The sequence below is a fragment of the Leptomonas pyrrhocoris genome (assembly GCF_001293395.1).
Source record: "Leptomonas pyrrhocoris isolate H10 chromosome Unknown, whole genome shotgun sequence".
Lineage (NCBI taxonomy): Eukaryota > Euglenozoa > Kinetoplastea > Trypanosomatida > Trypanosomatidae > Leptomonas > Leptomonas pyrrhocoris.
The window spans coordinates 308,278-326,941 of NW_015438360.1; the positions used below are offsets into that span (position 1 = coordinate 308,278).

At 62.5% G+C, this 18,664-nt stretch overlaps 16 protein-coding genes across 32 annotated transcripts; all 16 read left to right on the forward strand.

Annotated features, from left to right (window-relative positions):
• Nucleotides 1-186: 186 nt before the first annotated feature.
• On the forward strand, nucleotides 187-580 carry ABB37_02548 (ATG8/AUT7/APG8/PAZ2 putative (ATG8B.2); the record flags this gene model as incomplete). Of its 2 annotated transcripts, none has more annotated exons than XM_015799583.1 (1): nucleotides 187-580. In XM_015799583.1, exon 1 carries the CDS (start codon nucleotides 272-274, stop codon nucleotides 578-580), a length of 309 nt encoding a protein of 102 aa, XP_015661185.1. In that variant the 5' UTR covers nucleotides 187-271. The 2 variants fall into 2 exon arrangements, with proteins under 2 accessions (XP_015661185.1, XP_015661186.1); XM_015799584.1 differs by having other exon boundaries at nucleotides 224-580.
• A 785-nt stretch (nucleotides 581-1,365) lies between these two features.
• Nucleotides 1,366-1,759, forward strand: ABB37_02549 (ATG8/AUT7/APG8/PAZ2 putative (ATG8B.2); the record flags this gene model as incomplete). Of its 2 annotated transcripts, none has more annotated exons than XM_015799585.1 (1): nucleotides 1,366-1,759. In XM_015799585.1, exon 1 carries the CDS (start codon nucleotides 1,451-1,453, stop codon nucleotides 1,757-1,759), a length of 309 nt encoding a protein of 102 aa, XP_015661187.1. In that variant the 5' UTR covers nucleotides 1,366-1,450. The 2 variants fall into 2 exon arrangements, with proteins under 2 accessions (XP_015661187.1, XP_015661188.1); XM_015799586.1 differs by having other exon boundaries at nucleotides 1,403-1,759.
• A 785-nt stretch (nucleotides 1,760-2,544) lies between these two features.
• Nucleotides 2,545-2,938, forward strand: ABB37_02550 (ATG8/AUT7/APG8/PAZ2 putative (ATG8B.2); the record flags this gene model as incomplete). Of its 2 annotated transcripts, none has more annotated exons than XM_015799587.1 (1): nucleotides 2,545-2,938. In XM_015799587.1, the coding sequence occupies exon 1, from the start codon at nucleotides 2,630-2,632 to the stop codon at nucleotides 2,936-2,938; it is 309 nt and encodes a 102-aa protein (XP_015661189.1). In that variant the 5' UTR covers nucleotides 2,545-2,629. The 2 variants fall into 2 exon arrangements, with proteins under 2 accessions (XP_015661189.1, XP_015661190.1); XM_015799588.1 differs by having other exon boundaries at nucleotides 2,582-2,938.
• Nucleotides 2,939-3,723: 785 nt separating this feature from the next.
• On the forward strand, nucleotides 3,724-4,117 carry ABB37_02551 (ATG8/AUT7/APG8/PAZ2 putative (ATG8B.2); the record flags this gene model as incomplete). Of its 2 annotated transcripts, none has more annotated exons than XM_015799589.1 (1): nucleotides 3,724-4,117. In XM_015799589.1, the coding sequence occupies exon 1, from the start codon at nucleotides 3,809-3,811 to the stop codon at nucleotides 4,115-4,117; it is 309 nt and encodes a 102-aa protein (XP_015661191.1). In that variant the 5' UTR covers nucleotides 3,724-3,808. The 2 variants fall into 2 exon arrangements, with proteins under 2 accessions (XP_015661191.1, XP_015661192.1); XM_015799590.1 differs by having other exon boundaries at nucleotides 3,745-4,117.
• A 785-nt stretch (nucleotides 4,118-4,902) lies between these two features.
• Nucleotides 4,903-5,296, forward strand: ABB37_02552 (ATG8/AUT7/APG8/PAZ2 putative (ATG8B.2); the record flags this gene model as incomplete). The annotated part of the gene is made up of 1 exon (XM_015799591.1): nucleotides 4,903-5,296. Exon 1 carries the CDS (start codon nucleotides 4,988-4,990, stop codon nucleotides 5,294-5,296), a length of 309 nt encoding a protein of 102 aa, XP_015661193.1. The 5' UTR covers nucleotides 4,903-4,987.
• Nucleotides 5,297-6,081: 785 nt separating this feature from the next.
• Nucleotides 6,082-6,475, forward strand: ABB37_02553 (ATG8/AUT7/APG8/PAZ2 putative (ATG8B.2); the record flags this gene model as incomplete). 2 transcript variants are annotated; one of them, XM_015799592.1, is made up of 1 exon in its annotated part: nucleotides 6,082-6,475. In XM_015799592.1, the coding sequence occupies exon 1, from the start codon at nucleotides 6,167-6,169 to the stop codon at nucleotides 6,473-6,475; it is 309 nt and encodes a 102-aa protein (XP_015661194.1). In that variant the 5' UTR covers nucleotides 6,082-6,166. The 2 variants fall into 2 exon arrangements, with proteins under 2 accessions (XP_015661194.1, XP_015661195.1); XM_015799593.1 differs by having other exon boundaries at nucleotides 6,119-6,475.
• A 785-nt stretch (nucleotides 6,476-7,260) lies between these two features.
• On the forward strand, nucleotides 7,261-7,654 carry ABB37_02554 (ATG8/AUT7/APG8/PAZ2 putative (ATG8B.2); the record flags this gene model as incomplete). Of its 2 annotated transcripts, none has more annotated exons than XM_015799594.1 (1): nucleotides 7,261-7,654. In XM_015799594.1, exon 1 carries the CDS (start codon nucleotides 7,346-7,348, stop codon nucleotides 7,652-7,654), a length of 309 nt encoding a protein of 102 aa, XP_015661196.1. In that variant the 5' UTR covers nucleotides 7,261-7,345. The 2 variants fall into 2 exon arrangements, with proteins under 2 accessions (XP_015661196.1, XP_015661197.1); XM_015799595.1 differs by having other exon boundaries at nucleotides 7,298-7,654.
• A 785-nt stretch (nucleotides 7,655-8,439) lies between these two features.
• Nucleotides 8,440-8,833, forward strand: ABB37_02555 (ATG8/AUT7/APG8/PAZ2 putative (ATG8B.2); the record flags this gene model as incomplete). Of its 3 annotated transcripts, none has more annotated exons than XM_015799596.1 (1): nucleotides 8,440-8,833. In XM_015799596.1, exon 1 carries the CDS (start codon nucleotides 8,525-8,527, stop codon nucleotides 8,831-8,833), a length of 309 nt encoding a protein of 102 aa, XP_015661198.1. In that variant the 5' UTR covers nucleotides 8,440-8,524. The 3 variants fall into 3 exon arrangements, with proteins under 3 accessions (XP_015661198.1, XP_015661199.1, XP_015661200.1); XM_015799597.1 differs by having other exon boundaries at nucleotides 8,461-8,833; XM_015799598.1 differs by having other exon boundaries at nucleotides 8,477-8,833.
• Nucleotides 8,834-9,618: 785 nt separating this feature from the next.
• Nucleotides 9,619-10,012, forward strand: ABB37_02556 (ATG8/AUT7/APG8/PAZ2 putative (ATG8B.2); the record flags this gene model as incomplete). The annotated part of the gene is made up of 1 exon (XM_015799599.1): nucleotides 9,619-10,012. Exon 1 carries the CDS (start codon nucleotides 9,704-9,706, stop codon nucleotides 10,010-10,012), a length of 309 nt encoding a protein of 102 aa, XP_015661201.1. The 5' UTR covers nucleotides 9,619-9,703.
• A 785-nt stretch (nucleotides 10,013-10,797) lies between these two features.
• On the forward strand, nucleotides 10,798-11,191 carry ABB37_02557 (ATG8/AUT7/APG8/PAZ2 putative (ATG8B.2); the record flags this gene model as incomplete). The annotated part of the gene is made up of 1 exon (XM_015799600.1): nucleotides 10,798-11,191. Exon 1 carries the CDS (start codon nucleotides 10,883-10,885, stop codon nucleotides 11,189-11,191), a length of 309 nt encoding a protein of 102 aa, XP_015661202.1. The 5' UTR covers nucleotides 10,798-10,882.
• Nucleotides 11,192-11,976: 785 nt separating this feature from the next.
• Nucleotides 11,977-12,370, forward strand: ABB37_02558 (ATG8/AUT7/APG8/PAZ2 putative (ATG8B.2); the record flags this gene model as incomplete). 3 transcript variants are annotated; one of them, XM_015799601.1, is made up of 1 exon in its annotated part: nucleotides 11,977-12,370. In XM_015799601.1, exon 1 carries the CDS (start codon nucleotides 12,062-12,064, stop codon nucleotides 12,368-12,370), a length of 309 nt encoding a protein of 102 aa, XP_015661203.1. In that variant the 5' UTR covers nucleotides 11,977-12,061. The 3 variants fall into 3 exon arrangements, with proteins under 3 accessions (XP_015661203.1, XP_015661204.1, XP_015661205.1); XM_015799602.1 differs by having other exon boundaries at nucleotides 11,998-12,370; XM_015799603.1 differs by having other exon boundaries at nucleotides 12,014-12,370.
• Nucleotides 12,371-13,155: 785 nt separating this feature from the next.
• Nucleotides 13,156-13,549, forward strand: ABB37_02559 (ATG8/AUT7/APG8/PAZ2 putative (ATG8B.2); the record flags this gene model as incomplete). Of its 3 annotated transcripts, none has more annotated exons than XM_015799604.1 (1): nucleotides 13,156-13,549. In XM_015799604.1, exon 1 carries the CDS (start codon nucleotides 13,241-13,243, stop codon nucleotides 13,547-13,549), a length of 309 nt encoding a protein of 102 aa, XP_015661206.1. In that variant the 5' UTR covers nucleotides 13,156-13,240. The 3 variants fall into 3 exon arrangements, with proteins under 3 accessions (XP_015661206.1, XP_015661207.1, XP_015661208.1); XM_015799605.1 differs by having other exon boundaries at nucleotides 13,177-13,549; XM_015799606.1 differs by having other exon boundaries at nucleotides 13,193-13,549.
• A 785-nt stretch (nucleotides 13,550-14,334) lies between these two features.
• ABB37_02560 (ATG8/AUT7/APG8/PAZ2 putative (ATG8B.2)) lies at nucleotides 14,335-14,728 on the forward strand (the record flags this gene model as incomplete). The annotated part of the gene is made up of 1 exon (XM_015799607.1): nucleotides 14,335-14,728. Exon 1 carries the CDS (start codon nucleotides 14,420-14,422, stop codon nucleotides 14,726-14,728), a length of 309 nt encoding a protein of 102 aa, XP_015661209.1. The 5' UTR covers nucleotides 14,335-14,419.
• A 785-nt stretch (nucleotides 14,729-15,513) lies between these two features.
• On the forward strand, nucleotides 15,514-15,907 carry ABB37_02561 (ATG8/AUT7/APG8/PAZ2 putative (ATG8B.2); the record flags this gene model as incomplete). 2 transcript variants are annotated; one of them, XM_015799608.1, is made up of 1 exon in its annotated part: nucleotides 15,514-15,907. In XM_015799608.1, exon 1 carries the CDS (start codon nucleotides 15,599-15,601, stop codon nucleotides 15,905-15,907), a length of 309 nt encoding a protein of 102 aa, XP_015661210.1. In that variant the 5' UTR covers nucleotides 15,514-15,598. The 2 variants fall into 2 exon arrangements, with proteins under 2 accessions (XP_015661210.1, XP_015661211.1); XM_015799609.1 differs by having other exon boundaries at nucleotides 15,535-15,907.
• Nucleotides 15,908-16,692: 785 nt separating this feature from the next.
• Nucleotides 16,693-17,086, forward strand: ABB37_02562 (ATG8/AUT7/APG8/PAZ2 putative (ATG8B.2); the record flags this gene model as incomplete). Of its 3 annotated transcripts, none has more annotated exons than XM_015799610.1 (1): nucleotides 16,693-17,086. In XM_015799610.1, the coding sequence occupies exon 1, from the start codon at nucleotides 16,778-16,780 to the stop codon at nucleotides 17,084-17,086; it is 309 nt and encodes a 102-aa protein (XP_015661212.1). In that variant the 5' UTR covers nucleotides 16,693-16,777. The 3 variants fall into 3 exon arrangements, with proteins under 3 accessions (XP_015661212.1, XP_015661213.1, XP_015661214.1); XM_015799611.1 differs by having other exon boundaries at nucleotides 16,714-17,086; XM_015799612.1 differs by having other exon boundaries at nucleotides 16,730-17,086.
• A 785-nt stretch (nucleotides 17,087-17,871) lies between these two features.
• On the forward strand, nucleotides 17,872-18,265 carry ABB37_02563 (ATG8/AUT7/APG8/PAZ2 putative (ATG8B.2); the record flags this gene model as incomplete). 2 transcript variants are annotated; one of them, XM_015799613.1, is made up of 1 exon in its annotated part: nucleotides 17,872-18,265. In XM_015799613.1, the coding sequence occupies exon 1, from the start codon at nucleotides 17,957-17,959 to the stop codon at nucleotides 18,263-18,265; it is 309 nt and encodes a 102-aa protein (XP_015661215.1). In that variant the 5' UTR covers nucleotides 17,872-17,956. The 2 variants fall into 2 exon arrangements, with proteins under 2 accessions (XP_015661215.1, XP_015661216.1); XM_015799614.1 differs by having other exon boundaries at nucleotides 17,909-18,265.
• Between the last annotated feature and the right edge of the window lie 399 nt (nucleotides 18,266-18,664).

Sequence of the window (18,664 nt, forward strand, 5' to 3'; positions counted from 1 at the left end):
TAGCTCTCTTTACCCATCGCCCTCCGCACTCGACTTGGAGCCACGACGGCTGCGTTTGTTCCCCCTCACCTCCGCTGAGCTTCTTCCGGCGTCCCTCCCCCGCTCCCACTCTCCCTCACCCTGCGCGTCTTGCTTTCGTCCTCTCTTCTGCTGTTTGTTTGCGTTGCCGTTGCGCCCTTGTCGCACAGACTAACGCCCTCCGCCACGAGTCTCCTCGCCCGCCAGTCAATCCGAACTCCGAACTCCTCACCACTCGAACACTCGCTCAGCCATGGCCGCCATCCACACCGTCTCCGCCAACCAGCTCCCCGTTGCCATCGAGTGCAACGACGGCCGCCTGCTCTTCGTCAACGTGGCGCGCGACGCCACCGTGGCCGGCCTGGAGGACACCGTGCGCGCCGCCCTCAACGGCAAGAAGCTCTCGCTCATCATCGACGGCTGCACGCCCGCCGCCGGCACCGCGCTGCGCGACATCCACGAGAGCTGCAAGCGCGCTGACGGCTTCCTGTACGTGGCGGTGCGTGCGGAGAGGGCCATGGGCAACCTCGCCCTTCCCTGCTTCGCCAGCGATACCATTTAACTTGCTCTAGAGCCTTTGCTTCGTGCGACGCCCCTTGCCACCCTCGGTGGCTGCCCAGCGGCCTCGCACTCACGCGCCGCTGTGCGAAGCGCACTGTTCGCTGGCGCTGCACAGCTCGTCGTGCGCAAGGAGCGCCTCTCTGCCGGGGAGCCTACTGTCCAGGGCCGCTCCGGCATCACCACAGGCCTCCTTCTCCTGCACGCCAGTTGCGCACTGCCGCTGCGCGTGCACACCCGCATGCTAGCGCTTGCACGATGTCCATTGTGCTGCTCGCAGCGGGATAATGATTTTATGTGATTCTTTTATTTCTATTTTTCTGATGTTCGTACCTATTCGTCTCATTCAAGTAGGGTACTTACCACCTGATGCTCGACCGGCTTATTTTCTCTTTCCTCAATGTGTGCTTCCCTTTGTTTTCTGTTCCCTCTGTTTTTCGCGCGGCCCCCTCGCGGCGCCATGTGCACAGTCGAATTCTGAATTGATTGCGTACCCACAGCCCTCGGCGCATCGGCGCATCGGCGCCAACCGCACACAGCGGATCCATAACAGCCAGCCCGCTCTCGACGTGTGAGCGCCTCGTCTCGCTTGGCAGTGTGTGCTAGCTCTCTTTACCCATCGCCCTCCGCACTCGACTTGGAGCCACGACGGCTGCGTTTGTTCCCCCTCACCTCCGCTGAGCTTCTTCCGGCGTCCCTCCCCCGCTCCCACTCTCCCTCACCCTGCGCGTCTTGCTTTCGTCCTCTCTTCTGCTGTTTGTTTGCGTTGCCGTTGCGCCCTTGTCGCACAGACTAACGCCCTCCGCCACGAGTCTCCTCGCCCGCCAGTCAATCCGAACTCCGAACTCCTCACCACTCGAACACTCGCTCAGCCATGGCCGCCATCCACACCGTCTCCGCCAACCAGCTCCCCGTTGCCATCGAGTGCAACGACGGCCGCCTGCTCTTCGTCAACGTGGCGCGCGACGCCACCGTGGCCGGCCTGGAGGACACCGTGCGCGCCGCCCTCAACGGCAAGAAGCTCTCGCTCATCATCGACGGCTGCACGCCCGCCGCCGGCACCGCGCTGCGCGACATCCACGAGAGCTGCAAGCGCGCTGACGGCTTCCTGTACGTGGCGGTGCGTGCGGAGAGGGCCATGGGCAACCTCGCCCTTCCCTGCTTCGCCAGCGATACCATTTAACTTGCTCTAGAGCCTTTGCTTCGTGCGACGCCCCTTGCCACCCTCGGTGGCTGCCCAGCGGCCTCGCACTCACGCGCCGCTGTGCGAAGCGCACTGTTCGCTGGCGCTGCACAGCTCGTCGTGCGCAAGGAGCGCCTCTCTGCCGGGGAGCCTACTGTCCAGGGCCGCTCCGGCATCACCACAGGCCTCCTTCTCCTGCACGCCAGTTGCGCACTGCCGCTGCGCGTGCACACCCGCATGCTAGCGCTTGCACGATGTCCATTGTGCTGCTCGCAGCGGGATAATGATTTTATGTGATTCTTTTATTTCTATTTTTCTGATGTTCGTACCTATTCGTCTCATTCAAGTAGGGTACTTACCACCTGATGCTCGACCGGCTTATTTTCTCTTTCCTCAATGTGTGCTTCCCTTTGTTTTCTGTTCCCTCTGTTTTTCGCGCGGCCCCCTCGCGGCGCCATGTGCACAGTCGAATTCTGAATTGATTGCGTACCCACAGCCCTCGGCGCATCGGCGCATCGGCGCCAACCGCACACAGCGGATCCATAACAGCCAGCCCGCTCTCGACGTGTGAGCGCCTCGTCTCGCTTGGCAGTGTGTGCTAGCTCTCTTTACCCATCGCCCTCCGCACTCGACTTGGAGCCACGACGGCTGCGTTTGTTCCCCCTCACCTCCGCTGAGCTTCTTCCGGCGTCCCTCCCCCGCTCCCACTCTCCCTCACCCTGCGCGTCTTGCTTTCGTCCTCTCTTCTGCTGTTTGTTTGCGTTGCCGTTGCGCCCTTGTCGCACAGACTAACGCCCTCCGCCACGAGTCTCCTCGCCCGCCAGTCAATCCGAACTCCGAACTCCTCACCACTCGAACACTCGCTCAGCCATGGCCGCCATCCACACCGTCTCCGCCAACCAGCTCCCCGTTGCCATCGAGTGCAACGACGGCCGCCTGCTCTTCGTCAACGTGGCGCGCGACGCCACCGTGGCCGGCCTGGAGGACACCGTGCGCGCCGCCCTCAACGGCAAGAAGCTCTCGCTCATCATCGACGGCTGCACGCCCGCCGCCGGCACCGCGCTGCGCGACATCCACGAGAGCTGCAAGCGCGCTGACGGCTTCCTGTACGTGGCGGTGCGTGCGGAGAGGGCCATGGGCAACCTCGCCCTTCCCTGCTTCGCCAGCGATACCATTTAACTTGCTCTAGAGCCTTTGCTTCGTGCGACGCCCCTTGCCACCCTCGGTGGCTGCCCAGCGGCCTCGCACTCACGCGCCGCTGTGCGAAGCGCACTGTTCGCTGGCGCTGCACAGCTCGTCGTGCGCAAGGAGCGCCTCTCTGCCGGGGAGCCTACTGTCCAGGGCCGCTCCGGCATCACCACAGGCCTCCTTCTCCTGCACGCCAGTTGCGCACTGCCGCTGCGCGTGCACACCCGCATGCTAGCGCTTGCACGATGTCCATTGTGCTGCTCGCAGCGGGATAATGATTTTATGTGATTCTTTTATTTCTATTTTTCTGATGTTCGTACCTATTCGTCTCATTCAAGTAGGGTACTTACCACCTGATGCTCGACCGGCTTATTTTCTCTTTCCTCAATGTGTGCTTCCCTTTGTTTTCTGTTCCCTCTGTTTTTCGCGCGGCCCCCTCGCGGCGCCATGTGCACAGTCGAATTCTGAATTGATTGCGTACCCACAGCCCTCGGCGCATCGGCGCATCGGCGCCAACCGCACACAGCGGATCCATAACAGCCAGCCCGCTCTCGACGTGTGAGCGCCTCGTCTCGCTTGGCAGTGTGTGCTAGCTCTCTTTACCCATCGCCCTCCGCACTCGACTTGGAGCCACGACGGCTGCGTTTGTTCCCCCTCACCTCCGCTGAGCTTCTTCCGGCGTCCCTCCCCCGCTCCCACTCTCCCTCACCCTGCGCGTCTTGCTTTCGTCCTCTCTTCTGCTGTTTGTTTGCGTTGCCGTTGCGCCCTTGTCGCACAGACTAACGCCCTCCGCCACGAGTCTCCTCGCCCGCCAGTCAATCCGAACTCCGAACTCCTCACCACTCGAACACTCGCTCAGCCATGGCCGCCATCCACACCGTCTCCGCCAACCAGCTCCCCGTTGCCATCGAGTGCAACGACGGCCGCCTGCTCTTCGTCAACGTGGCGCGCGACGCCACCGTGGCCGGCCTGGAGGACACCGTGCGCGCCGCCCTCAACGGCAAGAAGCTCTCGCTCATCATCGACGGCTGCACGCCCGCCGCCGGCACCGCGCTGCGCGACATCCACGAGAGCTGCAAGCGCGCTGACGGCTTCCTGTACGTGGCGGTGCGTGCGGAGAGGGCCATGGGCAACCTCGCCCTTCCCTGCTTCGCCAGCGATACCATTTAACTTGCTCTAGAGCCTTTGCTTCGTGCGACGCCCCTTGCCACCCTCGGTGGCTGCCCAGCGGCCTCGCACTCACGCGCCGCTGTGCGAAGCGCACTGTTCGCTGGCGCTGCACAGCTCGTCGTGCGCAAGGAGCGCCTCTCTGCCGGGGAGCCTACTGTCCAGGGCCGCTCCGGCATCACCACAGGCCTCCTTCTCCTGCACGCCAGTTGCGCACTGCCGCTGCGCGTGCACACCCGCATGCTAGCGCTTGCACGATGTCCATTGTGCTGCTCGCAGCGGGATAATGATTTTATGTGATTCTTTTATTTCTATTTTTCTGATGTTCGTACCTATTCGTCTCATTCAAGTAGGGTACTTACCACCTGATGCTCGACCGGCTTATTTTCTCTTTCCTCAATGTGTGCTTCCCTTTGTTTTCTGTTCCCTCTGTTTTTCGCGCGGCCCCCTCGCGGCGCCATGTGCACAGTCGAATTCTGAATTGATTGCGTACCCACAGCCCTCGGCGCATCGGCGCATCGGCGCCAACCGCACACAGCGGATCCATAACAGCCAGCCCGCTCTCGACGTGTGAGCGCCTCGTCTCGCTTGGCAGTGTGTGCTAGCTCTCTTTACCCATCGCCCTCCGCACTCGACTTGGAGCCACGACGGCTGCGTTTGTTCCCCCTCACCTCCGCTGAGCTTCTTCCGGCGTCCCTCCCCCGCTCCCACTCTCCCTCACCCTGCGCGTCTTGCTTTCGTCCTCTCTTCTGCTGTTTGTTTGCGTTGCCGTTGCGCCCTTGTCGCACAGACTAACGCCCTCCGCCACGAGTCTCCTCGCCCGCCAGTCAATCCGAACTCCGAACTCCTCACCACTCGAACACTCGCTCAGCCATGGCCGCCATCCACACCGTCTCCGCCAACCAGCTCCCCGTTGCCATCGAGTGCAACGACGGCCGCCTGCTCTTCGTCAACGTGGCGCGCGACGCCACCGTGGCCGGCCTGGAGGACACCGTGCGCGCCGCCCTCAACGGCAAGAAGCTCTCGCTCATCATCGACGGCTGCACGCCCGCCGCCGGCACCGCGCTGCGCGACATCCACGAGAGCTGCAAGCGCGCTGACGGCTTCCTGTACGTGGCGGTGCGTGCGGAGAGGGCCATGGGCAACCTCGCCCTTCCCTGCTTCGCCAGCGATACCATTTAACTTGCTCTAGAGCCTTTGCTTCGTGCGACGCCCCTTGCCACCCTCGGTGGCTGCCCAGCGGCCTCGCACTCACGCGCCGCTGTGCGAAGCGCACTGTTCGCTGGCGCTGCACAGCTCGTCGTGCGCAAGGAGCGCCTCTCTGCCGGGGAGCCTACTGTCCAGGGCCGCTCCGGCATCACCACAGGCCTCCTTCTCCTGCACGCCAGTTGCGCACTGCCGCTGCGCGTGCACACCCGCATGCTAGCGCTTGCACGATGTCCATTGTGCTGCTCGCAGCGGGATAATGATTTTATGTGATTCTTTTATTTCTATTTTTCTGATGTTCGTACCTATTCGTCTCATTCAAGTAGGGTACTTACCACCTGATGCTCGACCGGCTTATTTTCTCTTTCCTCAATGTGTGCTTCCCTTTGTTTTCTGTTCCCTCTGTTTTTCGCGCGGCCCCCTCGCGGCGCCATGTGCACAGTCGAATTCTGAATTGATTGCGTACCCACAGCCCTCGGCGCATCGGCGCATCGGCGCCAACCGCACACAGCGGATCCATAACAGCCAGCCCGCTCTCGACGTGTGAGCGCCTCGTCTCGCTTGGCAGTGTGTGCTAGCTCTCTTTACCCATCGCCCTCCGCACTCGACTTGGAGCCACGACGGCTGCGTTTGTTCCCCCTCACCTCCGCTGAGCTTCTTCCGGCGTCCCTCCCCCGCTCCCACTCTCCCTCACCCTGCGCGTCTTGCTTTCGTCCTCTCTTCTGCTGTTTGTTTGCGTTGCCGTTGCGCCCTTGTCGCACAGACTAACGCCCTCCGCCACGAGTCTCCTCGCCCGCCAGTCAATCCGAACTCCGAACTCCTCACCACTCGAACACTCGCTCAGCCATGGCCGCCATCCACACCGTCTCCGCCAACCAGCTCCCCGTTGCCATCGAGTGCAACGACGGCCGCCTGCTCTTCGTCAACGTGGCGCGCGACGCCACCGTGGCCGGCCTGGAGGACACCGTGCGCGCCGCCCTCAACGGCAAGAAGCTCTCGCTCATCATCGACGGCTGCACGCCCGCCGCCGGCACCGCGCTGCGCGACATCCACGAGAGCTGCAAGCGCGCTGACGGCTTCCTGTACGTGGCGGTGCGTGCGGAGAGGGCCATGGGCAACCTCGCCCTTCCCTGCTTCGCCAGCGATACCATTTAACTTGCTCTAGAGCCTTTGCTTCGTGCGACGCCCCTTGCCACCCTCGGTGGCTGCCCAGCGGCCTCGCACTCACGCGCCGCTGTGCGAAGCGCACTGTTCGCTGGCGCTGCACAGCTCGTCGTGCGCAAGGAGCGCCTCTCTGCCGGGGAGCCTACTGTCCAGGGCCGCTCCGGCATCACCACAGGCCTCCTTCTCCTGCACGCCAGTTGCGCACTGCCGCTGCGCGTGCACACCCGCATGCTAGCGCTTGCACGATGTCCATTGTGCTGCTCGCAGCGGGATAATGATTTTATGTGATTCTTTTATTTCTATTTTTCTGATGTTCGTACCTATTCGTCTCATTCAAGTAGGGTACTTACCACCTGATGCTCGACCGGCTTATTTTCTCTTTCCTCAATGTGTGCTTCCCTTTGTTTTCTGTTCCCTCTGTTTTTCGCGCGGCCCCCTCGCGGCGCCATGTGCACAGTCGAATTCTGAATTGATTGCGTACCCACAGCCCTCGGCGCATCGGCGCATCGGCGCCAACCGCACACAGCGGATCCATAACAGCCAGCCCGCTCTCGACGTGTGAGCGCCTCGTCTCGCTTGGCAGTGTGTGCTAGCTCTCTTTACCCATCGCCCTCCGCACTCGACTTGGAGCCACGACGGCTGCGTTTGTTCCCCCTCACCTCCGCTGAGCTTCTTCCGGCGTCCCTCCCCCGCTCCCACTCTCCCTCACCCTGCGCGTCTTGCTTTCGTCCTCTCTTCTGCTGTTTGTTTGCGTTGCCGTTGCGCCCTTGTCGCACAGACTAACGCCCTCCGCCACGAGTCTCCTCGCCCGCCAGTCAATCCGAACTCCGAACTCCTCACCACTCGAACACTCGCTCAGCCATGGCCGCCATCCACACCGTCTCCGCCAACCAGCTCCCCGTTGCCATCGAGTGCAACGACGGCCGCCTGCTCTTCGTCAACGTGGCGCGCGACGCCACCGTGGCCGGCCTGGAGGACACCGTGCGCGCCGCCCTCAACGGCAAGAAGCTCTCGCTCATCATCGACGGCTGCACGCCCGCCGCCGGCACCGCGCTGCGCGACATCCACGAGAGCTGCAAGCGCGCTGACGGCTTCCTGTACGTGGCGGTGCGTGCGGAGAGGGCCATGGGCAACCTCGCCCTTCCCTGCTTCGCCAGCGATACCATTTAACTTGCTCTAGAGCCTTTGCTTCGTGCGACGCCCCTTGCCACCCTCGGTGGCTGCCCAGCGGCCTCGCACTCACGCGCCGCTGTGCGAAGCGCACTGTTCGCTGGCGCTGCACAGCTCGTCGTGCGCAAGGAGCGCCTCTCTGCCGGGGAGCCTACTGTCCAGGGCCGCTCCGGCATCACCACAGGCCTCCTTCTCCTGCACGCCAGTTGCGCACTGCCGCTGCGCGTGCACACCCGCATGCTAGCGCTTGCACGATGTCCATTGTGCTGCTCGCAGCGGGATAATGATTTTATGTGATTCTTTTATTTCTATTTTTCTGATGTTCGTACCTATTCGTCTCATTCAAGTAGGGTACTTACCACCTGATGCTCGACCGGCTTATTTTCTCTTTCCTCAATGTGTGCTTCCCTTTGTTTTCTGTTCCCTCTGTTTTTCGCGCGGCCCCCTCGCGGCGCCATGTGCACAGTCGAATTCTGAATTGATTGCGTACCCACAGCCCTCGGCGCATCGGCGCATCGGCGCCAACCGCACACAGCGGATCCATAACAGCCAGCCCGCTCTCGACGTGTGAGCGCCTCGTCTCGCTTGGCAGTGTGTGCTAGCTCTCTTTACCCATCGCCCTCCGCACTCGACTTGGAGCCACGACGGCTGCGTTTGTTCCCCCTCACCTCCGCTGAGCTTCTTCCGGCGTCCCTCCCCCGCTCCCACTCTCCCTCACCCTGCGCGTCTTGCTTTCGTCCTCTCTTCTGCTGTTTGTTTGCGTTGCCGTTGCGCCCTTGTCGCACAGACTAACGCCCTCCGCCACGAGTCTCCTCGCCCGCCAGTCAATCCGAACTCCGAACTCCTCACCACTCGAACACTCGCTCAGCCATGGCCGCCATCCACACCGTCTCCGCCAACCAGCTCCCCGTTGCCATCGAGTGCAACGACGGCCGCCTGCTCTTCGTCAACGTGGCGCGCGACGCCACCGTGGCCGGCCTGGAGGACACCGTGCGCGCCGCCCTCAACGGCAAGAAGCTCTCGCTCATCATCGACGGCTGCACGCCCGCCGCCGGCACCGCGCTGCGCGACATCCACGAGAGCTGCAAGCGCGCTGACGGCTTCCTGTACGTGGCGGTGCGTGCGGAGAGGGCCATGGGCAACCTCGCCCTTCCCTGCTTCGCCAGCGATACCATTTAACTTGCTCTAGAGCCTTTGCTTCGTGCGACGCCCCTTGCCACCCTCGGTGGCTGCCCAGCGGCCTCGCACTCACGCGCCGCTGTGCGAAGCGCACTGTTCGCTGGCGCTGCACAGCTCGTCGTGCGCAAGGAGCGCCTCTCTGCCGGGGAGCCTACTGTCCAGGGCCGCTCCGGCATCACCACAGGCCTCCTTCTCCTGCACGCCAGTTGCGCACTGCCGCTGCGCGTGCACACCCGCATGCTAGCGCTTGCACGATGTCCATTGTGCTGCTCGCAGCGGGATAATGATTTTATGTGATTCTTTTATTTCTATTTTTCTGATGTTCGTACCTATTCGTCTCATTCAAGTAGGGTACTTACCACCTGATGCTCGACCGGCTTATTTTCTCTTTCCTCAATGTGTGCTTCCCTTTGTTTTCTGTTCCCTCTGTTTTTCGCGCGGCCCCCTCGCGGCGCCATGTGCACAGTCGAATTCTGAATTGATTGCGTACCCACAGCCCTCGGCGCATCGGCGCATCGGCGCCAACCGCACACAGCGGATCCATAACAGCCAGCCCGCTCTCGACGTGTGAGCGCCTCGTCTCGCTTGGCAGTGTGTGCTAGCTCTCTTTACCCATCGCCCTCCGCACTCGACTTGGAGCCACGACGGCTGCGTTTGTTCCCCCTCACCTCCGCTGAGCTTCTTCCGGCGTCCCTCCCCCGCTCCCACTCTCCCTCACCCTGCGCGTCTTGCTTTCGTCCTCTCTTCTGCTGTTTGTTTGCGTTGCCGTTGCGCCCTTGTCGCACAGACTAACGCCCTCCGCCACGAGTCTCCTCGCCCGCCAGTCAATCCGAACTCCGAACTCCTCACCACTCGAACACTCGCTCAGCCATGGCCGCCATCCACACCGTCTCCGCCAACCAGCTCCCCGTTGCCATCGAGTGCAACGACGGCCGCCTGCTCTTCGTCAACGTGGCGCGCGACGCCACCGTGGCCGGCCTGGAGGACACCGTGCGCGCCGCCCTCAACGGCAAGAAGCTCTCGCTCATCATCGACGGCTGCACGCCCGCCGCCGGCACCGCGCTGCGCGACATCCACGAGAGCTGCAAGCGCGCTGACGGCTTCCTGTACGTGGCGGTGCGTGCGGAGAGGGCCATGGGCAACCTCGCCCTTCCCTGCTTCGCCAGCGATACCATTTAACTTGCTCTAGAGCCTTTGCTTCGTGCGACGCCCCTTGCCACCCTCGGTGGCTGCCCAGCGGCCTCGCACTCACGCGCCGCTGTGCGAAGCGCACTGTTCGCTGGCGCTGCACAGCTCGTCGTGCGCAAGGAGCGCCTCTCTGCCGGGGAGCCTACTGTCCAGGGCCGCTCCGGCATCACCACAGGCCTCCTTCTCCTGCACGCCAGTTGCGCACTGCCGCTGCGCGTGCACACCCGCATGCTAGCGCTTGCACGATGTCCATTGTGCTGCTCGCAGCGGGATAATGATTTTATGTGATTCTTTTATTTCTATTTTTCTGATGTTCGTACCTATTCGTCTCATTCAAGTAGGGTACTTACCACCTGATGCTCGACCGGCTTATTTTCTCTTTCCTCAATGTGTGCTTCCCTTTGTTTTCTGTTCCCTCTGTTTTTCGCGCGGCCCCCTCGCGGCGCCATGTGCACAGTCGAATTCTGAATTGATTGCGTACCCACAGCCCTCGGCGCATCGGCGCATCGGCGCCAACCGCACACAGCGGATCCATAACAGCCAGCCCGCTCTCGACGTGTGAGCGCCTCGTCTCGCTTGGCAGTGTGTGCTAGCTCTCTTTACCCATCGCCCTCCGCACTCGACTTGGAGCCACGACGGCTGCGTTTGTTCCCCCTCACCTCCGCTGAGCTTCTTCCGGCGTCCCTCCCCCGCTCCCACTCTCCCTCACCCTGCGCGTCTTGCTTTCGTCCTCTCTTCTGCTGTTTGTTTGCGTTGCCGTTGCGCCCTTGTCGCACAGACTAACGCCCTCCGCCACGAGTCTCCTCGCCCGCCAGTCAATCCGAACTCCGAACTCCTCACCACTCGAACACTCGCTCAGCCATGGCCGCCATCCACACCGTCTCCGCCAACCAGCTCCCCGTTGCCATCGAGTGCAACGACGGCCGCCTGCTCTTCGTCAACGTGGCGCGCGACGCCACCGTGGCCGGCCTGGAGGACACCGTGCGCGCCGCCCTCAACGGCAAGAAGCTCTCGCTCATCATCGACGGCTGCACGCCCGCCGCCGGCACCGCGCTGCGCGACATCCACGAGAGCTGCAAGCGCGCTGACGGCTTCCTGTACGTGGCGGTGCGTGCGGAGAGGGCCATGGGCAACCTCGCCCTTCCCTGCTTCGCCAGCGATACCATTTAACTTGCTCTAGAGCCTTTGCTTCGTGCGACGCCCCTTGCCACCCTCGGTGGCTGCCCAGCGGCCTCGCACTCACGCGCCGCTGTGCGAAGCGCACTGTTCGCTGGCGCTGCACAGCTCGTCGTGCGCAAGGAGCGCCTCTCTGCCGGGGAGCCTACTGTCCAGGGCCGCTCCGGCATCACCACAGGCCTCCTTCTCCTGCACGCCAGTTGCGCACTGCCGCTGCGCGTGCACACCCGCATGCTAGCGCTTGCACGATGTCCATTGTGCTGCTCGCAGCGGGATAATGATTTTATGTGATTCTTTTATTTCTATTTTTCTGATGTTCGTACCTATTCGTCTCATTCAAGTAGGGTACTTACCACCTGATGCTCGACCGGCTTATTTTCTCTTTCCTCAATGTGTGCTTCCCTTTGTTTTCTGTTCCCTCTGTTTTTCGCGCGGCCCCCTCGCGGCGCCATGTGCACAGTCGAATTCTGAATTGATTGCGTACCCACAGCCCTCGGCGCATCGGCGCATCGGCGCCAACCGCACACAGCGGATCCATAACAGCCAGCCCGCTCTCGACGTGTGAGCGCCTCGTCTCGCTTGGCAGTGTGTGCTAGCTCTCTTTACCCATCGCCCTCCGCACTCGACTTGGAGCCACGACGGCTGCGTTTGTTCCCCCTCACCTCCGCTGAGCTTCTTCCGGCGTCCCTCCCCCGCTCCCACTCTCCCTCACCCTGCGCGTCTTGCTTTCGTCCTCTCTTCTGCTGTTTGTTTGCGTTGCCGTTGCGCCCTTGTCGCACAGACTAACGCCCTCCGCCACGAGTCTCCTCGCCCGCCAGTCAATCCGAACTCCGAACTCCTCACCACTCGAACACTCGCTCAGCCATGGCCGCCATCCACACCGTCTCCGCCAACCAGCTCCCCGTTGCCATCGAGTGCAACGACGGCCGCCTGCTCTTCGTCAACGTGGCGCGCGACGCCACCGTGGCCGGCCTGGAGGACACCGTGCGCGCCGCCCTCAACGGCAAGAAGCTCTCGCTCATCATCGACGGCTGCACGCCCGCCGCCGGCACCGCGCTGCGCGACATCCACGAGAGCTGCAAGCGCGCTGACGGCTTCCTGTACGTGGCGGTGCGTGCGGAGAGGGCCATGGGCAACCTCGCCCTTCCCTGCTTCGCCAGCGATACCATTTAACTTGCTCTAGAGCCTTTGCTTCGTGCGACGCCCCTTGCCACCCTCGGTGGCTGCCCAGCGGCCTCGCACTCACGCGCCGCTGTGCGAAGCGCACTGTTCGCTGGCGCTGCACAGCTCGTCGTGCGCAAGGAGCGCCTCTCTGCCGGGGAGCCTACTGTCCAGGGCCGCTCCGGCATCACCACAGGCCTCCTTCTCCTGCACGCCAGTTGCGCACTGCCGCTGCGCGTGCACACCCGCATGCTAGCGCTTGCACGATGTCCATTGTGCTGCTCGCAGCGGGATAATGATTTTATGTGATTCTTTTATTTCTATTTTTCTGATGTTCGTACCTATTCGTCTCATTCAAGTAGGGTACTTACCACCTGATGCTCGACCGGCTTATTTTCTCTTTCCTCAATGTGTGCTTCCCTTTGTTTTCTGTTCCCTCTGTTTTTCGCGCGGCCCCCTCGCGGCGCCATGTGCACAGTCGAATTCTGAATTGATTGCGTACCCACAGCCCTCGGCGCATCGGCGCATCGGCGCCAACCGCACACAGCGGATCCATAACAGCCAGCCCGCTCTCGACGTGTGAGCGCCTCGTCTCGCTTGGCAGTGTGTGCTAGCTCTCTTTACCCATCGCCCTCCGCACTCGACTTGGAGCCACGACGGCTGCGTTTGTTCCCCCTCACCTCCGCTGAGCTTCTTCCGGCGTCCCTCCCCCGCTCCCACTCTCCCTCACCCTGCGCGTCTTGCTTTCGTCCTCTCTTCTGCTGTTTGTTTGCGTTGCCGTTGCGCCCTTGTCGCACAGACTAACGCCCTCCGCCACGAGTCTCCTCGCCCGCCAGTCAATCCGAACTCCGAACTCCTCACCACTCGAACACTCGCTCAGCCATGGCCGCCATCCACACCGTCTCCGCCAACCAGCTCCCCGTTGCCATCGAGTGCAACGACGGCCGCCTGCTCTTCGTCAACGTGGCGCGCGACGCCACCGTGGCCGGCCTGGAGGACACCGTGCGCGCCGCCCTCAACGGCAAGAAGCTCTCGCTCATCATCGACGGCTGCACGCCCGCCGCCGGCACCGCGCTGCGCGACATCCACGAGAGCTGCAAGCGCGCTGACGGCTTCCTGTACGTGGCGGTGCGTGCGGAGAGGGCCATGGGCAACCTCGCCCTTCCCTGCTTCGCCAGCGATACCATTTAACTTGCTCTAGAGCCTTTGCTTCGTGCGACGCCCCTTGCCACCCTCGGTGGCTGCCCAGCGGCCTCGCACTCACGCGCCGCTGTGCGAAGCGCACTGTTCGCTGGCGCTGCACAGCTCGTCGTGCGCAAGGAGCGCCTCTCTGCCGGGGAGCCTACTGTCCAGGGCCGCTCCGGCATCACCACAGGCCTCCTTCTCCTGCACGCCAGTTGCGCACTGCCGCTGCGCGTGCACACCCGCATGCTAGCGCTTGCACGATGTCCATTGTGCTGCTCGCAGCGGGATAATGATTTTATGTGATTCTTTTATTTCTATTTTTCTGATGTTCGTACCTATTCGTCTCATTCAAGTAGGGTACTTACCACCTGATGCTCGACCGGCTTATTTTCTCTTTCCTCAATGTGTGCTTCCCTTTGTTTTCTGTTCCCTCTGTTTTTCGCGCGGCCCCCTCGCGGCGCCATGTGCACAGTCGAATTCTGAATTGATTGCGTACCCACAGCCCTCGGCGCATCGGCGCATCGGCGCCAACCGCACACAGCGGATCCATAACAGCCAGCCCGCTCTCGACGTGTGAGCGCCTCGTCTCGCTTGGCAGTGTGTGCTAGCTCTCTTTACCCATCGCCCTCCGCACTCGACTTGGAGCCACGACGGCTGCGTTTGTTCCCCCTCACCTCCGCTGAGCTTCTTCCGGCGTCCCTCCCCCGCTCCCACTCTCCCTCACCCTGCGCGTCTTGCTTTCGTCCTCTCTTCTGCTGTTTGTTTGCGTTGCCGTTGCGCCCTTGTCGCACAGACTAACGCCCTCCGCCACGAGTCTCCTCGCCCGCCAGTCAATCCGAACTCCGAACTCCTCACCACTCGAACACTCGCTCAGCCATGGCCGCCATCCACACCGTCTCCGCCAACCAGCTCCCCGTTGCCATCGAGTGCAACGACGGCCGCCTGCTCTTCGTCAACGTGGCGCGCGACGCCACCGTGGCCGGCCTGGAGGACACCGTGCGCGCCGCCCTCAACGGCAAGAAGCTCTCGCTCATCATCGACGGCTGCACGCCCGCCGCCGGCACCGCGCTGCGCGACATCCACGAGAGCTGCAAGCGCGCTGACGGCTTCCTGTACGTGGCGGTGCGTGCGGAGAGGGCCATGGGCAACCTCGCCCTTCCCTGCTTCGCCAGCGATACCATTTAACTTGCTCTAGAGCCTTTGCTTCGTGCGACGCCCCTTGCCACCCTCGGTGGCTGCCCAGCGGCCTCGCACTCACGCGCCGCTGTGCGAAGCGCACTGTTCGCTGGCGCTGCACAGCTCGTCGTGCGCAAGGAGCGCCTCTCTGCCGGGGAGCCTACTGTCCAGGGCCGCTCCGGCATCACCACAGGCCTCCTTCTCCTGCACGCCAGTTGCGCACTGCCGCTGCGCGTGCACACCCGCATGCTAGCGCTTGCACGATGTCCATTGTGCTGCTCGCAGCGGGATAATGATTTTATGTGATTCTTTTATTTCTATTTTTCTGATGTTCGTACCTATTCGTCTCATTCAAGTAGGGTACTTACCACCTGATGCTCGACCGGCTTATTTTCTCTTTCCTCAATGTGTGCTTCCCTTTGTTTTCTGTTCCCTCTGTTTTTCGCGCGGCCCCCTCGCGGCGCCATGTGCACAGTCGAATTCTGAATTGATTGCGTACCCACAGCCCTCGGCGCATCGGCGCATCGGCGCCAACCGCACACAGCGGATCCATAACAGCCAGCCCGCTCTCGACGTGTGAGCGCCTCGTCTCGCTTGGCAGTGTGTGCTAGCTCTCTTTACCCATCGCCCTCCGCACTCGACTTGGAGCCACGACGGCTGCGTTTGTTCCCCCTCACCTCCGCTGAGCTTCTTCCGGCGTCCCTCCCCCGCTCCCACTCTCCCTCACCCTGCGCGTCTTGCTTTCGTCCTCTCTTCTGCTGTTTGTTTGCGTTGCCGTTGCGCCCTTGTCGCACAGACTAACGCCCTCCGCCACGAGTCTCCTCGCCCGCCAGTCAATCCGAACTCCGAACTCCTCACCACTCGAACACTCGCTCAGCCATGGCCGCCATCCACACCGTCTCCGCCAACCAGCTCCCCGTTGCCATCGAGTGCAACGACGGCCGCCTGCTCTTCGTCAACGTGGCGCGCGACGCCACCGTGGCCGGCCTGGAGGACACCGTGCGCGCCGCCCTCAACGGCAAGAAGCTCTCGCTCATCATCGACGGCTGCACGCCCGCCGCCGGCACCGCGCTGCGCGACATCCACGAGAGCTGCAAGCGCGCTGACGGCTTCCTGTACGTGGCGGTGCGTGCGGAGAGGGCCATGGGCAACCTCGCCCTTCCCTGCTTCGCCAGCGATACCATTTAACTTGCTCTAGAGCCTTTGCTTCGTGCGACGCCCCTTGCCACCCTCGGTGGCTGCCCAGCGGCCTCGCACTCACGCGCCGCTGTGCGAAGCGCACTGTTCGCTGGCGCTGCACAGCTCGTCGTGCGCAAGGAGCGCCTCTCTGCCGGGGAGCCTACTGTCCAGGGCCGCTCCGGCATCACCACAGGCCTCCTTCTCCTGCACGCCAGTTGCGCACTGCCGCTGCGCGTGCACACCCGCATGCTAGCGCTTGCACGATGTCCATTGTGCTGCTCGCAGCGGGATAATGATTTTATGTGATTCTTTTATTTCTATTTTTCTGATGTTCGTACCTATTCGTCTCATTCAAGTAGGGTACTTACCACCTGATGCTCGACCGGCTTATTTTCTCTTTCCTCAATGTGTGCTTCCCTTTGTTTTCTGTTCCCTCTGTTTTTCGCGCGGCCCCCTCGCGGCGCCATGTGCACAGTCGAATTCTGAATTGATTGCGTACCCACAGCCCTCGGCGCATCGGCGCATCGGCGCCAACCGCACACAGCGGATCCATAACAGCCAGCCCGCTCTCGACGTGTGAGCGCCTCGTCTCGCTTGGCAGTGTGTGCTAGCTCTCTTTACCCATCGCCCTCCGCACTCGACTTGGAGCCACGACGGCTGCGTTTGTTCCCCCTCACCTCCGCTGAGCTTCTTCCGGCGTCCCTCCCCCGCTCCCACTCTCCCTCACCCTGCGCGTCTTGCTTTCGTCCTCTCTTCTGCTGTTTGTTTGCGTTGCCGTTGCGCCCTTGTCGCACAGACTAACGCCCTCCGCCACGAGTCTCCTCGCCCGCCAGTCAATCCGAACTCCGAACTCCTCACCACTCGAACACTCGCTCAGCCATGGCCGCCATCCACACCGTCTCCGCCAACCAGCTCCCCGTTGCCATCGAGTGCAACGACGGCCGCCTGCTCTTCGTCAACGTGGCGCGCGACGCCACCGTGGCCGGCCTGGAGGACACCGTGCGCGCCGCCCTCAACGGCAAGAAGCTCTCGCTCATCATCGACGGCTGCACGCCCGCCGCCGGCACCGCGCTGCGCGACATCCACGAGAGCTGCAAGCGCGCTGACGGCTTCCTGTACGTGGCGGTGCGTGCGGAGAGGGCCATGGGCAACCTCGCCCTTCCCTGCTTCGCCAGCGATACCATTTAACTTGCTCTAGAGCCTTTGCTTCGTGCGACGCCCCTTGCCACCCTCGGTGGCTGCCCAGCGGCCTCGCACTCACGCGCCGCTGTGCGAAGCGCACTGTTCGCTGGCGCTGCACAGCTCGTCGTGCGCAAGGAGCGCCTCTCTGCCGGGGAGCCTACTGTCCAGGGCCGCTCCGGCATCACCACAGGCCTCCTTCTCCTGCACGCCAGTTGCGCACTGCCGCTGCGCGTGCACACCCGCATGCTAGCGCTTGCACGATGTCCATTGTGCTGCTCGCAGCGGGATAATGATTTTATGTGATTCTTTTATTTCTATTTTTCTGATGTTCGTACCTATTCGTCTCATTCAAGTAGGGTACTTACCACCTGATGCTCGACCGGCTTATTTTCTCTTTCCTCAATGTGTGCTTCCCTTTGTTTTCTGTTCCCTCTGTTTTTCGCGCGGCCCCCTCGCGGCGCCATGTGCACAGTCGAATTCTGAATTGATTGCGTACCCACAGCCCTCGGCGCATCGGCGCATCGGCGCCAACCGCACACAGCGGATCCATAACAGCCAGCCCGCTCTCGACGTGTGAGCGCCTCGTCTCGCTTGGCAGTGTGTGCTAGCTCTCTTTACCCATCGCCCTCCGCACTCGACTTGGAGCCACGACGGCTGCGTTTGTTCCCCCTCACCTCCGCTGAGCTTCTTCCGGCGTCCCTCCCCCGCTCCCACTCTCCCTCACCCTGCGCGTCTTGCTTTCGTCCTCTCTTCTGCTGTTTGTTTGCGTTGCCGTTGCGCCCTTGTCGCACAGACTAACGCCCTCCGCCACGAGTCTCCTCGCCCGCCAGTCAATCCGAACTCCGAACTCCTCACCACTCGAACACTCGCTCAGCCATGGCCGCCATCCACACCGTCTCCGCCAACCAGCTCCCCGTTGCCATCGAGTGCAACGACGGCCGCCTGCTCTTCGTCAACGTGGCGCGCGACGCCACCGTGGCCGGCCTGGAGGACACCGTGCGCGCCGCCCTCAACGGCAAGAAGCTCTCGCTCATCATCGACGGCTGCACGCCCGCCGCCGGCACCGCGCTGCGCGACATCCACGAGAGCTGCAAGCGCGCTGACGGCTTCCTGTACGTGGCGGTGCGTGCGGAGAGGGCCATGGGCAACCTCGCCCTTCCCTGCTTCGCCAGCGATACCATTTAACTTGCTCTAGAGCCTTTGCTTCGTGCGACGCCCCTTGCCACCCTCGGTGGCTGCCCAGCGGCCTCGCACTCACGCGCCGCTGTGCGAAGCGCACTGTTCGCTGGCGCTGCACAGCTCGTCGTGCGCAAGGAGCGCCTCTCTGCCGGGGAGCCTACTGTCCAGGGCCGCTCCGGCATCACCACAGGCCTCCTTCTCCTGCACGCCAGTTGCGCACTGCCGCTGCGCGTGCACACCCGCATGCTAGCGCTTGCACGATGTCCATTGTGCTGCTCGCAGCGGGATAATGATTTTATGTGATTCTTTTATTTCTATTTTTCTGATGTTCGTACCTATTCGTCTCATTCAAGTAGGGTACTTACCACCTGATGCTCGACCGGCTTATTTTCTCTTTCCTCAATG